The following is an 18,480-nucleotide window of genomic DNA, read 5'->3' on the forward strand; positions in this document are numbered from 1 at the left end:
CAAGGAATGTATAGTTTATTATTTGCCCTTTAAGATCACTGCGAAAGGCTTGATTATCTATATTCATTTTTGCGTTTTGTAGACGAGTATAGTAGGATTTAGTGGACTCTCCATAATATGACTTTGATTACAATGAGAAGCCAATTCTAAACAGCAGCTTGAGGATCGAAATTCAAATATTCAAAAAAAAAATGAACTTGAGTTAGCTTCGACTCTGGATCTGAATGGAAGCTCCAAACTAGAATTTTCATTGACAATTCGAGCCAACATTGAACTTACAGTCTGCCGAAAATGTATTTTAAAATGAGAGATTTTAAATATTTGAATTTTGATCTTTAATCTATGGTTAGCTTGGGGTCGAAATTTTGCAATGATATTAAAATGAATTTCGATAGGCAGTGTCAAGGCTAACGACTTGATTATAAATGTGCAACCATAGTATAAAGACGCGCCACAAAATAACTGTTTTTCCATGATGGTAATTATACATGATATACATGGAAAAATATAGGGAAAATATGTACCAAGCTACAAATTGACAGGGACATATATAAGGCCAAGACAATATGTTTAATGCCTATATATATTATAAAATAAATGTAGCAGTATGTTTTACCAGAGGATTTACTCATATTTGCGATACGAATATGTTTCTATAGTGTGTCTTTGCATACAAATATAGCCTTTCTTAACACACATCTCTTTGCAAAGTATGGTCTTTCCATCTAGCCAAGTTGTTAAATAAAGTAACCTCTTCACAGCAGCAGTCTCCTTACAACAAACATACTCAGTTTCACCGCGGTACTTCCTAGAGGATGCCCTTTATTTGAAATCGGGGTGTCCGACTACTCTCCAAAATGTAAATTTTGTATTAAAGTTAAATAAATCAATAGTGTTTATTCGAACATGATTACAAAAGGTCTTTCAAATTTTCTGAAGTTTTGATAAATTCGGCAAATAACTTTTTTCCGCGTTGAGTTATGTTAAAATGAATATTTCTCATTTTAACGTTTCATATGTGCCGATGTCGGTTAGGTTCTGTATACCCCAGTTTCATTTTTTGAAGACTGATTGTCGCTCGTATCCGCTTTCTTAAGAAGATATTATGGCATTCAGACCTATACGTATTTGCCTCAGTGCTATTATATGCACAAAATATAAGATTTTTATGTAGCCATTTTTAACGTTGCTTCGGGTTATTCAAATATCTATACATATTTGAGTTTGTCAGTTCACTTCCCAAACTGTAAACAGTCAGATTGTGTCGCTGCCTTGGCTGTCGGTTAATACAGGTTTGAATGTAGTTTACCGAGATAGTAAAAGAAAATTACAAAGATAATAAATAAAATGTGATGTATGTCCATACGCTCACTTCTTTTAACTACATGTATATGGTAATATGATACTTGTTGAAAATGCAAGACTAGATGGGCTTTCTTATTGCCTTGTGTTGGGTGTTGGGGTGCACATTATCATGGGGAGGGTGTATGCATACTACAAAACATGATCAAGAAACACAAGATAATAGAAACTGAAAGAGTAAACAATTGTTTTTTATTAAGGTTTGAAGGGTGGTGGAGGGTGTAAATCCCATATAAAACCCAAGGTGCACAACTTCACAACACTCCTGTAAAGTTTGATGATTCAAGGTCTGATATTTGGACATATGTGTGACAAAACAAAGTTAAGGGCCATGACTTTGGTCTGGCAGAGTGAAATATCAAACAAAACTCCACATGCTATATAAAAATCCTTTAATGTTTAAAGATTTTAGGTCAAACACATTTTAGATATATGCCACACAAAATTTTAGGCCCTTTATGCATGTTTTGACTGAGTCAATTGTCATTCGTCGGGTCTGCAAGGGTAAAATACCAAACATTACCTCAGGTGCACAAATACACTACACTTATATGTGCTATGTAATAATTTTCTAAGGTTTTAAGATGTTAAAACAAATATTTTCTGAGATCTGTGCGAAACTAACATTTAGGACAGACGCAAAGACAAGGGGAAATCTAAGTGCACCCATCCCTAAGAGAAAAATAGGGAATGGCAAAACAAAACAGATAATGTTGTCGGTAGCCAGAAAACCCCAACAGCTATAACATGTCAGGATCAGGTCTTCTTTCGTGAAATGTATCTAGATAGTTATAATATTTGTACTATTGGTAAAGGCTACACAGAGACGTTTGTGTGATATTATATTGCTTGCACAAATCACCATTGCCTGACCCCTTTGCAGTGCTTCATATAGGGAGTCATTAATATCATTATAACACACTTTGTAAGACAAAGTTTTATGCTCCCGCACTCAAAACATCACCCCCTTCCCCTTCCCTCCCCCTCAATAAAATTTTCGGATGCACTTAGTTTTACACTTGTCTATATGTCTGTTCGTCCAAACTTGTAGTATCCGTTTACCCTCACTACCCCTCCGCCTAACCACTCCCAACGTTTAGCATTGCATTGTCAACAATTCAAACAGGCTAATATCTGGTAGATGTCGTCAAGGATATACATAACAATCCTTGATTTTGTTTTAGAATAAAAAGATTATGTTTCAATCAGTGCAGCTCTAGGACAAGGGTAGCTAGAGAATCAATTTTGATTTGGAATTTTCAGGCTTGTTGTCTTGTCAGTATGATGCCCATTAGGAATCAGATAATGTGTATTAATGGCACTGACCATCTGATAAGCTTGGAATATGTTCTAATTGCATGTGGTTTGAGAACATGTTTAATGATTGTAAAACTTTAGTCAATGTTAAATTGTGTCTCATAACAAAAATCAATGTGATAACTCAATAGCTGTTTTATTTTGAGATGTGTTTATTAAATAGAGTATGTGTTGAAGTGTATTGTAACTTAAGGAGGTAGGTTACCTTTATATTTGTATGTGCGCATGTCCAACCGGAAGCTAACGTGACGATTTACGACGACGTTTACGACAAACTAAATGTGTTTGTATATTCATTCTTCTGAAAACAAATCATAGACCTGTCTTCGATCTGACGCTTTATGGTTTAATAATGCAGAAATAATGAATAAATTGCGCAGAAACGCTTCAAAACAATGTTGCCTTAAAATGACGTCATTGACGTCATGACGTTACGTGTCAGTTACCGCGCAAAATTGATAGCTTTTATCTTGAAAGTACGTAATTCTGTGCATTTTCTTTATCCAAACTATTTTCAAATAACCATTATTTGCTGAAATACTTTTTATGAGTCTTTTGCTCTGAATAATAATCAATATTTTGCTTCTTTTATGTAGTTACATTGAAATGTTATGCGGAATGTACGAAAATGGATGATGGTAACCAATGTTATTTGGAATATAGTTAGGTGAGATGTTACTTGTTACGGCCATTTTCAAATAAAAAATCTAGCAGTCTGATTTGAAAATACCTATTTTTCAGGTTCCGTTGATAATTGTTACTTATATACTAAAACTAAGATCTAAAATTGTTCAAATTTCAGTAGAAAATTGTGGTTTCTTGAATTGAAATGATGTTACCATGGAAACGAAGCCCGTGACCTATGTATCTAAAGGTAAAATTCAAAAACGTTGACACTAGTCTATTTAAGAAACACAGCTTCGGCTTTTTATTTTCATTTCATCAATATCCATGAGAATAATAGTAGCATGCTGAACGATTTTTCCATGAACAATACCAGACGAGGGGTACTGCTGTAAGTATTCTAAGCTTAGAAATGTGTTTGAAATAAATGCAGATAACACGAAAATATAACTTACGTTAGAAATAATATGTTTTAAAGCTACATCAACTAGAAAGATAATCTTATTCAATATTATTTTATAAGAAATTACGACAAAAAGCAAGATATAAGCCATTTTAAACATCTCTGTTGTCATGGTTGCTTTAAACTTTAAGAAAAATAGGGTACCATGTATAGTGCTTGGTATTTTGCTAATAATATTACCCAAATATTCCATGTTGTTCATTAACAGAATGGCACTGAAGCCGTCGAAAACCCCTATTTTTATACATAGCTTTCTAAAAATGAGAGAAAATGCGTTACCATGGAAACACGAGCCCCGCGACATATACATTTTAAGCTTATATTAGAAAGCTAACGTGCATACTAGTAAAATTATAGATTATGCTGACTTCTACGGATATCAATGAAACTAAAATACACTGAAAAGTGTTAAATATCCGTATTTTCCTTCTTCTTTCCATATGAAATACCTTTGGAGGGTCATGTTCTTCAAACCTGAATAAAAACTGAACTTGAAGGAACAGAGACAAACGAAACTGAGATTTTAGCAATTAAAACTTCATATAACACGAACTACAAAAAGACGTTGCGGTTCAACGAATTTGAATTTACCCTTGTAACAAGGTAACCTACCTCCTTAAAATGAAATAACAAGTTTTACTGTTATTATGCAACAATGATGTTTTCATCAATTTGATGAGAATGGAATTATTAGCTATTTGTTGTTAACAATGATATGTGAAAGTTTAATTGCCACAGCCCCTGAACAGAGTAAGATCCAGCCAAGTAAAGATTATTTATTTGCCAAGCAGAATATTTATATATCACAATGTCACAAAGGACCAGCATTTGCAGGATATTGGTTTACATTGTAAATGGCAATATGTTTTAAAATACTATAATAGGAAATGCAACTTTGCAGCTTGAAATTTATAATGCAGGGGCGTAGCTAGGCCAAAATGGAAGGGTAGGCCACTGTCCTAGGAGGGTATGTTCCCCTAGAAAATTTTCACATTATACATGCAAAATGGTGATTTTTGGTTTATATCTGGACTTTTATGTTTTTCATTTTTCAAAATGAAGCGTTGACCCGGGGGAGCTATTGTACATTTAGAAAGTACACCAGTATCAAAGGCGTAGCTGGACCATAATGGAAGTGTAAGCTAATGTTCTAGGGGGTTTGGGGGATGCTTCCCAGGAAAAAAATATGTCAACCCCCCCCCCCCCCCAACCCCCCTCCCCCACGCCCCCACTGGGGGAGACATATTGCTTTTGCCCTGTCTGTCCGTCCGTCCATCATTCCGTCCGTCCGTCACACTTCATTTCCGGTCAATAACTGGAGAACCATTTGACCTAGAACCTTCACACTTCATTTGGTGGCAGGGCTTATGGAGTGGACGACCCCCATTGTTTTGGGGGTCACTCCATCAAAGGTCAAGGTCACAGAAGCCTGAACATGGAAAAATATTTCCGATCAATAACTTGAGAACGACACGACCCAGAATATCAAAACTTCATAGGATGATTGGACATGCAGAACAGATGGCTCCTATTGATTTTGGGGTCACTCTGTTAAAGGTCAAGGTCACAGGGGCCTGATCATGGAAAACCGTTTCCGATCAATAACTTGAGAACCTTTTGACCCAGAATATTGAAACTTCAAAGGATGATTGGACATGCAAAGTAGGTGACCCCTATTGATTTTGGGGTCACTATATTAAAGGTCAAGGTCACGACAGCCAGAACATGGAAATCCATTTCCGTTCAGTAACTGGAGAACCATTTGACCTAGAACCTTCAAACTTCATAGAGTGATAGGACTTACGAAGTAGATGACCCCTGTAGTTCTTAGAGTCACTCCACCAAAGGTCAAGGTCACAGGGGCCATTCATCCGCCACACTTCATTTTTGATAATAACTGGAGGATCATTTGACCTAGAAACTTCAAACATCATAGTTTGATAGGGCTTACAGTGTAGATGATCCCTATTATTTTGGGGGTTACTAGATCAAAGGTCAATGTCACTGGGGCCTGAACATGGAAAACGGTATATGATCAATAACTTTAGAACCACTTGACCAAGAATGTTGAAACTTCATAGGATGGTTGGACATGTAGAGTAGATGACCCCTATTGGTTTTTGGGTCATTTGTTTAAAGGTCAAGGACCAGGGACCAGATCATGGAACACGGTTTCCGATCAATAACTTGAGAATCATTTGAACCAGAACCTTCAAACTTCATAGAATGATAGGACTTACAGAGAAAATGACCCTTACCATTAGTGGGGTCATTTGAGCGAAGGTCTAGGTCACAGGGGCCTGAACATGGAAAAATCTTTTCGATCAATTACTTGAGAACCACTTGACCCAGAATGTTGAAACTTCATAGGATGGTTGGACATGCAGAGTAGATGACCCCTATTGGTTTTGGGGTCCCTAGATCAAAGATCAAGTCAAAGGTGCATGAACATGGAAATCAGTTTCCAATAAATAACTTGAGAACCACTTGACCCGGAATGTTGAAACTTCATAGGATGATTGGACATGCGAGGTAGATGATCCATATTCAGCCAACTATCAGTGACTCTTTGACTTTCGCCCCTGTCCCCTATTGACTTCTTGCCTATTACGACTATGCATTGGGGGAGACATGCGCTTTTCTACAAAAGCATCTTCTAGTTACATTCTAGATGTAAAATCGTGCGTTCTGGCGAAATTCATAATTCAGGGGCGTTGCTAGGCTAAAATGGAAGTGTATGCCACTGTCCTAGGGGGTACTGGGGCATGCTACAATTGCACATTATAGATGCAAGATAGTGTGTTTTAGCAAAATTCATAATTCCGGGGCGTAGCTAGGCTAAAATGGAAGTGTAGGCCGCTGACCTAGAGGGGTCGGGAAAAATTGCACATTATAGATGCAAACTGGTGCATGTTTTTTTTGTATATCTGGACCTTTAAACTTTTTCATAATGAAGTGTAGGCCCGTGGGGACTACTGTACCTTATAGAAAGTACACCAGTGTCAGGTGCGTAGCAGGGCCAAAATGGAAGTGTTAGCCACTGTTCTAGGGTGTTTGGTGGTGGTGGGGCTGGGGGTGGGAGTGGGCATGTTCCCCAGGAAGATTTTTACATTCTAAATGCAAAATATGGTGCGTTCTGGCGAAATTCATAATTCTGGGACGTAGCTAGGCCAAAATGGAAGTGTAGGCTAGTGTCTTAGAAGGGTTTGAGAGCATGCTATCTGGAAAATTCTTACAGTCAAAATGGTGCATTTTTGATGTATGTCAGGACCTTAAAAATGTTTCTAATGAAGTGTAGGTCGGGGGCAATCGCTGTACCTCATAGAAAGTACACCAGAATGGAAGTGTAAGCCATTGTTCTAAGGGGTAAGGGGCATGCTCCCATGGAAAAAGTTTACATTCTTAATGCAAAATGGTGCGTTTTGGCGCATTTCGTAACCTTTCCGGTGTTTAAGTCGTCGATGCTGCAGACTAAAACACTGGAAACGGAATGCACGGCCAGTGTATAATAGTGATATACAGTTGAACTTCAATGGCTCGAACTCGGATCTTTCGAACACCCGGGATCGTTCGAACTCATTTGGCGATCCCTTTGGCTCAATTACAGTGATAATTACACCTATTCAGTCGAACAGACAATTTGTCGCCGGAATGACTTGTTTTTACCAAGTTTTTCACATTTCTGCCTGACATTTGCCAAGCGTCCCCTTTAACCGACGCTTGCGTAATTTTCACACGCTTATGTAATTAGCTACGGTATACGACAAACAAATAAAACAAAGTGAATTTCGTTCACTGCAATGCTTTAATAGGTTTTGACTATTACGAATAAATTTATTCAAAATAATTGAGCAATGTTTGTCTTTATATTTTCTGCATAAAAACGGGAAGTCCGATGTCAATTTTAATACTGCTTTAGCATGGCTGAAAACTTAGTAAAGGACGCGGAAATGGAAGAATAGCTAAGTCGGCTACTGGAAAGCAAGGAACAAAATGAAAATTAGATCCAAAAACTATAGAAACAAAATATAACGCCAATGTTTGATGTTCCAAAAAACACGTTCTCTGGCTGTATAAGAAAAGTCAGGGTCGATCAAAGAGGGTTACGCTTAAATGCCCTCGAATTCCCAGATTCAAAATGGCCGCCATTTGGATGGCTCGAACAACGGAAAACTCGAACTAATTTCCACGGGACCCTCGAGTTCGAGCCACCGAAGTTCGACTGTATTTTTCAATTATCAATATTATTGTGTGAGCCTAGCGAGGGAGAAAAAATGCAATCAGAAAAAAAAAAACACCAAATACATATGTTTAAGCAATTTTATTCATTTTCTGTTACTTTGAGGATAGATTATCTATTTTCAGTTACATTGGGGATAGATTATTTATTTCCAAATTCACCCTAGCCCCACTCAGTATTAAATGATCGTCCCCTTAAGTCAAGTACTTGAAGCATTCTTGCTCTACATGATTAATACTGATATGATTTAGAATTTATATTCACTTAGAATTAATTTTTACAAAGGGTGACAAAATTGCAAAGTATATTTCATGAGAAAGGAACATTTTAAAATGGTCACAAAAAGGTCACACTGGCTCTTTTTACGCCAATGTTATCTTTAGTACACATGTATACTTCCCCTTTTTCTATAAAACTGCATGTACATTTAGTGAAGAAATAGTATAGGTACTTTAATATTCAAGTTCTTTTAAAGGTCCCGTAACACTTTGAATTTACTTACAGAATATAACATTTTGTTGACTCTACTTGACAATAATTCATAATACCTATGCTCTTAAGTCAGTGATTGCGATCTTAAATCACCTTCAGTCAGATTGACTGAGCTTTATTCAGAATAACTGCGACTAATAATTTCAGAATGCCTATAACAATGACTGCGATCACAAGTCAGAATGACTGTGACCTTTATTCAGAATGTCTTTGAATCAAGTTCAGAATGCCTATGCCCTTAAGTCAAAATGAAAATGCGATCACAAGTCAGAATGACTGTAACCTTTATTCAAAATGACTTTGAATCAAGTAACTATGATGAATGACAGTGACATTAATTCAGAATCAGAATAACTTTCATGAATGACTGATAAAAATGAGACTAATTTTCAGTGCAAAGAATAACTCTTAAGCGAAGTTTGGTAAATAAAGATGTGTCGACCATACAATGACAAAGTGTGTAGCAGTTGTCAGTCTAAAGATGAGAAGACTATTTTTCAGTGCAAAGAATAACTCTTAGCGAAGTGTAGTAAATGATATTTACCTCCACAAACATGTAAATTCATAGGAATAATTCAGGAAATCAGACACTGAACTTGTTGAAAAAGAGTCGTGTGATTTTCATTAATTATAAAAACGAATAAGTGCTTTTGCTGTATATAGTTACATTGTGAACATAGTTGATTGCGACACACATTTTTGATAGAAAAATGTATTTCACTGCATTTTATACATTAATAAAAGTATGCAACATTGAGACTAGAAATAGAAAGCTAAGCCATCAAAACTGTGTACTTAAAGAGTCAGTGTTGTGGCCATATACATGTATAGTGAGGTATACTTTGTACATAATGTTAAAATTCTAAAGAAATAATGAGAATTTAATAATAGAAACACTTTGACTATTTATAGGTAAGCTTTATAATCACAGTAGTTTTTTTTCAACAGACTGTAAGCTGTAAACATTATGCTGCACTGTTCTTTTAAAATTTAAAACAATCATGTTTTGATGTGTTCTAATGTTAAATCAGTTTGTTTACTGCACAAACTATAATAAGAAAAAATGACATGTTTAAGTAACTACAGTTATGATGTATCAAAGTATTATGCATGTTTCGTGTTTTTTTTCGTAATTTTAGAGCTCAAAAATAATCAATTGATTTAGTATCTGAATTACACTTGAATCTATATGACACGTTTTAAGCTACTAGTTCTTTTCTGTATGTCTATTTCAAATTTTTTAGTTTACATTTTTAATGCAATTTAATTCACAAGTTTTTGTTTCGTTTATATCATGATAACTTTGATTTTTTTAATGACTTCATTGATGCTTGAACAGAGTTGTTTCAAATTCATGAGCTATATATTTTATACTGTATTGTATCATAATGTTTTTGTTTTACACATTCCTTCTTATCATTTCACACATTGTCCAAAGCTGACCACTGTCGTAATCTATAGCCCCGCTGCTGAGTGTCAGTGTCCATTTTATTGACTTGGGGGTTATTATTAATTACATGCATCATCTTAGCAATCTAGGAGAACTTCCCTCTCTACCCTTGTCCTATAATTGAGTGATTGTCTCTTGAATAAAATCATTGCTTTTCGTTTAAATGCGTATTATTATATCACTTGGACTGCGCCCTATTGATTTAGTTCCTTTGCATCTGAACTCAAAATTATTCATCGACAGGGCACAAGAAGAACAATTGTATTTGGAAAGGGCCAGTTTTGTTTTTCAATATTTTGTGTAAGTGCTGAAAGGATATTAAGTAAACACACCAGTATCAAGTTGATTTTGGGAAAATCGCCATAATCAATGAATTTGTCAGATTGAAACATATTAAAACACATTTTAATACAAAATGACCTTGGTTTTTTCACGAGAAAATTCTAATTTGTACTTAATAACTCACAATTTAGAAGTTTGACCATGAATTTGACTTTGATCTATAACTCTTTTATAATAATTAATGACAAGATCTTAATAATAAAAGATCTTAAGTGGGCCGGTGGTCTAGTGGTAACACGCTTGACTGTCAATCCAGACGTCCGGGATTCGAATCCCGGCCCAGGCACTGGAAATTTCTGAGATGCTCTTGAGTGTCACCCACCTAACTAAGACGGCTTCGCGTGTATCGGTGCTATACACCGGGCACGTTAAAGAACCAGACTGTCTATTCGCAAAGAGCTAGGCTAAGTTAGCCGGACAGGTCTGTATCTATAAAGGATTTCTCTCTATCTGTTCTGGGGGCTTTATCTCGCTCTGTCCCTCTGGTCAGATCGCTCTGTGTCTGTACTAGTAGAGGATGGACTTTGCGCCAGGTGTGGCTGCGTTTGCTATATGTAAAGCGCCTTTGAACGTGTTTATCATGAAAAGGGCGCTATATAAATCTGGTATAATAATAATGATAATAATAATTCTACTTATTTGCAGTTTTAACAAAAATGTTTGAACGTTAATGAATAAAAAACAACATAATTTACTATATTTTAATATCTCCGTAATAGTTTACGAAAATGTCGGTCATCTTGGACGCCATCTAAGATTGTTCAGAATTTTGTTTTGGCAGAACATTAAACTTGAGATATTTGCAAGCATATTGATACATAACATACTTTGTTATACTTTTGTGTCCAGTTTTGCCCTGAAAGGCCTCCCTGCTATATCTAGCATTACATCTAATTATTTTATTAACCTTTTATTGGGTTAAAATACCATTCCATTTGAAACCATCAAATATTTTAATAATGATATATATTCAATTATCAATTAATCAGGTTTGTTTCGGTGAAAAGTATTTTAGAATCGTAAACCACGTGGTCTCCATTTCTTTTTTACCGTTAGCACCGATAACAAACTTGCTACAATAATTCTTTTTTACTTTCAAACATTCCATAGCCACATTGTTCTTAGTTTCCATGTATTTTTCTCTGAGTGTTTTATATCCGAGTCCCTGTACGTTACGCATAACGTAGCCAAATAATAACACATCATCGTAAGGGAAGAATGGTGTTTGAGTTGCTGATTTATATAAAGATGGAATTATATCATTTGTCATACTAACAAACTTCCCTTTGCAGAATCTTTTGTAGAATTTCTTACCCCTGAAATGATTTCTACTGACATACCACTTGCTTGTTTTATTTCTGAAAATTGCGCCAACCTTATAGTCACAGTAAACGTTTGTTGACAGCATCAGCTTTTCGAGTTTCCGAAAGTAGATGAACATGTTCACTAAAAAGTCATCGTCAACTTTCAAAATGATCCTTGCATTTCGACAACGTTCCGTTAGCCATTTGTAACCCATTACACCCTTGTGTGTAAGATTTAAGTAAGTATCAATAAAATCACCCTGTAAAATATCTCTATAATTGTCAGATTCCTTTTCTATACCTTTTTGAACAGACGAATTTACGTTCCTGCCAAGAAGAAATAAAACCCTGACGGTGCCTAAATACGAATAATACGAGTCATTTGTCCATGTTTTCCTTATAGCTTGCCTCCGAACAAAGTGGTCTGTTGCTGAATTCACTACCACAAGCACGGTTAAATTTTTCACTGCTGAGCAAAGTCTTTTATTCTCCATTAGATATTTAACGTCCATAGGATACTTTGGGTTTTTCCAGTTGATAAGTTTTGTCAAGTTTGGCTGCATTTTGACGGGATACTTAAGTGTTTTTACTGTATTTCCAAGGCTTTTATTTTTTGATTTAATAATCTCTAAATTTGATGCGCTATTAATGTTCTGTGTTAGATCAGAAATGTAATAAAACACGAGTATTAACACAAAATTTAATACATGAATGAAACATAAAACACGAAAAAGTCTCTTATTGAAGCGACTAAATTTCATCATAGAATAACCATGTAATCGGTTTCTTAAAAAAAGTTTGAGCAGTTCACACTTTCATAAACGCGTTTACTTCAGAATTGTTCCATAATGATATATTATCAAACACTCAAATGCAATTTTGAGGTTAACACATAGTTCTAGTCTTTAGCGAAGTTATAGCCGATATTGATAACAAGTTTATACTCTATAATATTTACAAAAAATCTTTTGTTATTGAACAATCAAAGATACAGTACCCAAGATATTACCTTACACAACTACATAGCATACCCTATTGATCGTATTGCCCGACAAGACAGTATATTGATTCCTAATTAACGTTGAACTGTGATTTATTCTGTGTTAAAGCGATTCGTTCACAATTCAATAGTTTGATTACAGCATTTTTTTTCAAATTATTGTTACGAACATGTATGCTATACATGATTGTTTACAATTTTCTAGGCATTAAAACTAACAGTTATATTTAGCGTATAGGTTATTCCTTTGTGAAGAAAGCACGTAACTTTATATACAAGTATTTTGAAGTTTGCTGAATCGAAAAGAAAAAAATGACACGCGGTTCGCTGACCTTTTTTTAGCATTAAATGGGAATCCAATTATTGTTTTAATTTTGAATCATATATTTTTGAAAGCAATTTCCAAAATGTTAATTAAGTTTCTTAATCAGAAATTATTCTTGACACAAGAATTTTTAATTTTTATCTATTTTTAACGCGTAGCAATCAGTCTGAAGAGAGCAAATAGACAGTCACGCAATTCATCGGATTTTTCATTGCGTTTTACTTGTCAGGAGTTGTTGTTCTTCAACAAAAGACTTTGTTTGTTAGATTTCTGAATGAGTATTAGAAAAGTTTATTTTACATACATTATTTCAGGTTCAGCACTGCTGAGACCATTTATTTTTAATCTTTGAAACATACCACATAGCGTCAAACACTGTGTCATAAAGATGCTTCTATTGCTCTGTATGAATTTTCAACTTTCCTTTAAGATTCCTTGCATTCAATTAATTTCTGTAGTACATTGTTGAACCAGTTTAAACAGTATTAAATTATTATTATTAATATTTCTATTCTGCGCTTATTCCGTTCACTTCAGATCCAAAATGGTAACTGACACAATCACGCTGTTACTGCCCTATCACACGCCGTAATTAGGTCACTTATCAAAGGAAACATGCACTGATCACGCAGAGGTTCCATACAATCTTCACACCGTGATAAATAGCACCCGACTAAAAGGGATGTTCAGTAAGTACGACACATGAGGGTAGACTGAATTGTTTAACTGTCCAACAGGTCAACCCAAACAACTTTTTCTTCGCAGAAAGTACCATAGTTGGACAGGGCATTACTCAGATGTTCACATATTCTCAATAAAAACAATAGGCAATTACTAACAATGGCTGCATCGAGTATGTTCATTTGCTTTGGATGCAGTAAAACCGAGTAACACAATGTGAGTGAAAACTGTCATTTTTAATTTCTTAAAATGACGTGCATTAATATCAGACAACAAAAGAAGTGTTGTTCAAATTTTCACAGTTAAATGGTGTCTATCTAATACAAATTAATTGAAAGCAAAGGTGGGTCAATAAAAACCGCCAAAGATGCAACATTATTGCATCGACCCACCCAAACTCCTCAAGTGAATTCAGATTGCTATTCAACACTAATAAAACTAAATGGCACACAATTTACAAATGACTAGAGCAATAAAACTAATAAATATATACCAACACTTTCGAAAATCCCAAAATAATTTTAATCGGTGAACTAATATTTACAAACTGGAACAATTAGTTTTAAACACAGAATCTTGTAAAAAAGTATTTACAACACTATCTTTATAGCAGCCTTGTACTGAACTACGATAAATGTCCTATGAGCTAACACAAATGAATTATAACCAGTTCAACATCTAGCAAGGGCAATTTTCGGCTCTCGTTTATATATTTTTTAATAGCTTGCGATTTCCAACGACTCGTTTTCATGATTGCATCATCAGAGAAACCTCTTAAAGAAACGTATGTTGCAGCACCAATCCTAAAAGAATGTATTTTGTAGTGAGGGGGATTATAACCAAGAAATCTGATAACATTAATTAAGCTCCTGTTAAAAAGGCATATATTGCTATCTTTCAATTTGGGAATTGAAAAAGTGGACATTCAGTGTTAGAAATACTGAAAAATATGCGTAACGCATGAACATAAGTCCTTATTTTCCGTGTTGTTTGGAATGAACAATGTAACTTAACCAGAGCTGTGTTTAAACTTTTTCAATGTAAGTTCTATTCCTCTTAGAGTTGAGTCATGTGATACAAACTTCACGTCGGGTCGCTGGATTACAAAACAGGAATTATTAAGCGATTTAACACAAAATTCGCCTATGCGTAAAAACCCGTAAAATGCTAACAAACACATAGCTGCAAATGTTACACGCTCGCAGTAAATTGACTTTGTATATTTAATAGCATTTTTTTTGCTTAGAATTGAGTACGTTACAGGCAATCTAGTGTCTGCCTGCACCACTGAAATATTGTCGGCACCTTTTACAAACTGCTTAAGCAAGAAATTTTGAGAAAAAAAATAATCGTGAAAAGCAAATATTTTGTGGACATACGTTAAAGCTGACACATGTGACAAAATAGTACTGACTTTATACCCGGAATCATATAAATAAGCCAAAATATTTATCAAAGTAGAAGCATGAATGGGAAAGGTTACTATCAAACCTTGAGAATTACAGTAACGTAAAACGCGCTCCAATAATTAAGATAAAGGCATTTTGTCCGATCCGCTAATGCACAAGTTATAAAACTTGATGTGTTGTCCTGCTTAAATGATTAACAGATCCGTTGGCAGTTTGGCTGGCATTGGTGACAGTGTTGGCAAGCATTGCAACGCTTCCTTGTGGTAATACTGGACTTCGCACCATAGCATGAATACGATTAGCCACACTAGCCTCTGTTGTTTGATTTCCAGCTGAACTTCCAGGATTTAACGATGGCATGGGGAAATCCACCGCACTGTTCAGAAGCTCGTTCTAAGCTTCACAACTGGCATCGTTAGAGGGGCCTGGGTTATTTGTCACAGTTAACGGCGAGCCTGAATTGTTTGTTTCCTTAACTACATTGACTACTTGTGTTGTTTGTGTTTCTGTTGTTATTGTTCGACTGTTTGCATGTAGCCCTCTCTCAGACAGTTTTAAATAACCCCTGAAACTATGTCAGCTGTTTGTTCTGGCCGCAGTGATGTAACCCTGTTTTGATTTGCAGGCATTACTTGATTGCATACACCTGTCCCTGAATTGTGTTTTGGAACAACGGTTTTATTTGATGTTGTCTTTTTTTTCTTTGTAATGCTATTGTCTTTACAACCCAAATCATCGTCCGTACGCTTTCTGAATTGGTCGCTGTGAAATCAATATGTTGAATTTTTTGCAGGCATCACCACTGGAAAGAAACGATGTTTGTTAATGTATATATTTTACCTTATTCAAACACAACATTTTTAACTAACCAGACTAACCAGAAATCCACTTGATTGCAAGGAATGCCCAACATCACAGATGTCTGTAAACAACTCATATTCAAAATGACAAAAAATTAATGTCTAAAATAAATCACACCAGCACTTTAATTTCTAAACTCAGGTAATTTACTTAATCGTGTTGGCTTCCGTGGATGAAATCCAGCCAAAGTAATAAATTAAACCTATTCTTTACTTGATCAGAGCGTTAAATATCATTAAATTAATATTATTCTAAATCCATGTTGATACTAATCTGCCATTTTTGTTTAAATTATTCAAATAAATATGGCTATCAATTGACAATATTTACAAAATCATCCAACCATTCAGAATTTTCGCAACACTTGCACCAATCATTTTCATATTGTTGAAAACGCAGGTTCTTATAACGGCTAACACAGATAACATAATATTATCTCGCAAATTTTATAAAATGCACACTCAAGGCTATCAAGGATAACTCGATTTATTCCTATCTTCACGTCAATAATCTTAAAATATATCTCATTCAATATATATGCCTTTAAAATAGACGTACTCCTTTTATTTAGAAAAGGTGCCCGGGCCAAATACGAAACCATAATTTATCATACATGTATCTATCTAGAAAAGCGCGCGTTTTTCTACTTTCATTTTCATAACGAACAAATCAAGGGAATTAATTACATCAAACTTGTTGAAACTACTTTACCATAGGCGTAGGAGCAAGGAAGGAGGAGGGGTGGGGGTGGAGGGGGGTAGGTAGCGCACCTCTCTCTCCAATTTTGTGCTTGAAATAACAGTACAAAAACAAAACATTTAGATGCACTGAATGTACTTATATAGGGATTTACTTAATGTGATGTATATTGCAAAGAAGGTGAAGGTTTTTATTTACACAAAATACTTGATGTCAGCAATATCATCAAATTAGTGTAACAGCTTATTAACTGCTATAACTGCTAGCAGTGGGAGCAGTTAACTGCTGTAACTGTTGGCAGTAGGAGCAGTTGACTGCTGTAACTGCTGGCAGTAGCAGCAGTTAACTGCTCCTACTGCTGCTACTGCTGTACTGCCAACTTCACGCCGATAGATGGCGGAGGAACAAAAAACACAAAATAAATAATTTAAAAGTGGGTAACATTCAAACAAGATAATGTGTCAGATATCAATTTGATTAACATATTAAAGGTATGGAATACGTAATTTTCTCGCGACCTGTTATTGAGATGCCATCAAACTGCGTAGACACTGCAAAATGACCGATGATTTTATTTTGAACCGGAAATACATTTCTCTCCGGCCTTCACTGGTCAAATTGATTGTTAGGAGTCATATTATTTTGGAATCATCTACTCTCTTTTCCCGAAAACCGAATTACATTACGTTGTTAAGTGTTTAAGAAATTGCTTTAAACATGAAATGTAGAAAATTAATACGCAAAAGAGGTCGATGATATGATACAAATCTCGAAATATGACCTGCGCATTTGCTCAAAATGTCAGGGGCGCAGTTCCTAAATGTCAGTGGAAATTTCAATGTGCCAGTTGCTGATGCAGAGTATCATAAATGCTTTGGTAGTGTAATGTGTGAGAAGAATGAAGCGTCATATTATATGTCTCGAAATGTCACCGACATGATTTCATTGTACAATTGCACAATTGTAAATACATACTGTTAATAAATGTATATTGTTACATTTCAAATTTCATAAGTGGACCTGTGGTGACATCTTTAAGTACCGCTGTCTAGAGCCATTCTCCAGTTCTAGAATTTCATAGACCACACGTAGCAAAGAAGATTCCGTGCGTTCGTAGGTTAGTCAAGTAAATACTAAAAATCTATATGAACTGTATAATAATAGATACTAGTTTTAAAAGAGTCTGATGCAGTAAGGTACTTAGCAATAATCATCTAAACATTTTTAATGAACATTTAAAAATAAAAATAGACATTTTGGTTCATTAATTTTTATTTACATACGTCTGGATAAGAATGATGGCATACACATTGATTAAAACATATACTAATATTCAAAGACTGAGTATTTATCACACAATAAATTATAGAAATAAAATTATTTTATGACTTTCAGTTTCAGAAAAAAAGACACTTGTTTTATACAATTAGATTTGAACAAATACTACACTTTTGTTACCCGGCATATCACAGAATAAAATCAGTGTTAATAAAAAATATCCTAAAGACGATTTTAACAGTTTTCTTTTCTTTTACGAAATTTTCTGGAATTTGTTCGTTTCTAGACCTTGACCATTCAACAGATTTTTAAAAAATCAAAAAGTGTTCACGTGGTCAGTAGCTAAATTTAGAAACATTGAATTAAACTTATTTTTGACCTTTTATTGTGTGAAAAAGTCCAAATCAACTTTTTAAAAAGGTTCTTCGTAAAATATCTCTAAACGATTGCCAGATGCAAAACACATAGGTCACAAATTTCATTTTAGAAAAAAAGGACATTTTATGAGAACTATGTTTACAGTATGGTTACAGTGCTTTTTGGCATAACTCTTAACCCTTATCATGCTGGACACGACTGAGTCTGCCTTTGCCACCAGTGTAGATCATGATCAGCCTGCACATCCGTGCAATC

The 18,480-nt window shown here is 35.0% G+C and overlaps 1 protein-coding gene across 1 annotated transcript; it reads right to left on the reverse strand.

Moving 5' to 3' along the window:
• Positions 1–8,114: 8,114 nt before the first annotated feature.
• LOC128555469 (beta-1,3-galactosyltransferase 1-like) lies at positions 8,115–12,961 on the reverse strand. The gene has a single exon (XM_053537768.1). The coding sequence runs from the start codon at positions 12,356–12,358 to the stop codon at positions 11,276–11,278; it is 1,083 nt and encodes a 360-aa protein (XP_053393743.1). The 5' UTR covers positions 12,359–12,961; the 3' UTR covers positions 8,115–11,275.
• Between the last annotated feature and the right edge of the window lie 5,519 nt (positions 12,962–18,480).

The sequence above is a fragment of the Mercenaria mercenaria genome, chromosome 3 (assembly GCF_021730395.1).
Source record: "Mercenaria mercenaria strain notata chromosome 3, MADL_Memer_1, whole genome shotgun sequence".
Lineage (NCBI taxonomy): Eukaryota > Metazoa > Mollusca > Bivalvia > Venerida > Veneridae > Mercenaria > Mercenaria mercenaria.

Coding starts and splice junctions, on each gene's coding strand:
- LOC128555469 (XM_053537768.1), bottom strand. CDS start 12,358: ATGATGAAATTTAGTCGCTTCAATAAGAGACTTTTTCGTGTTTTATGT.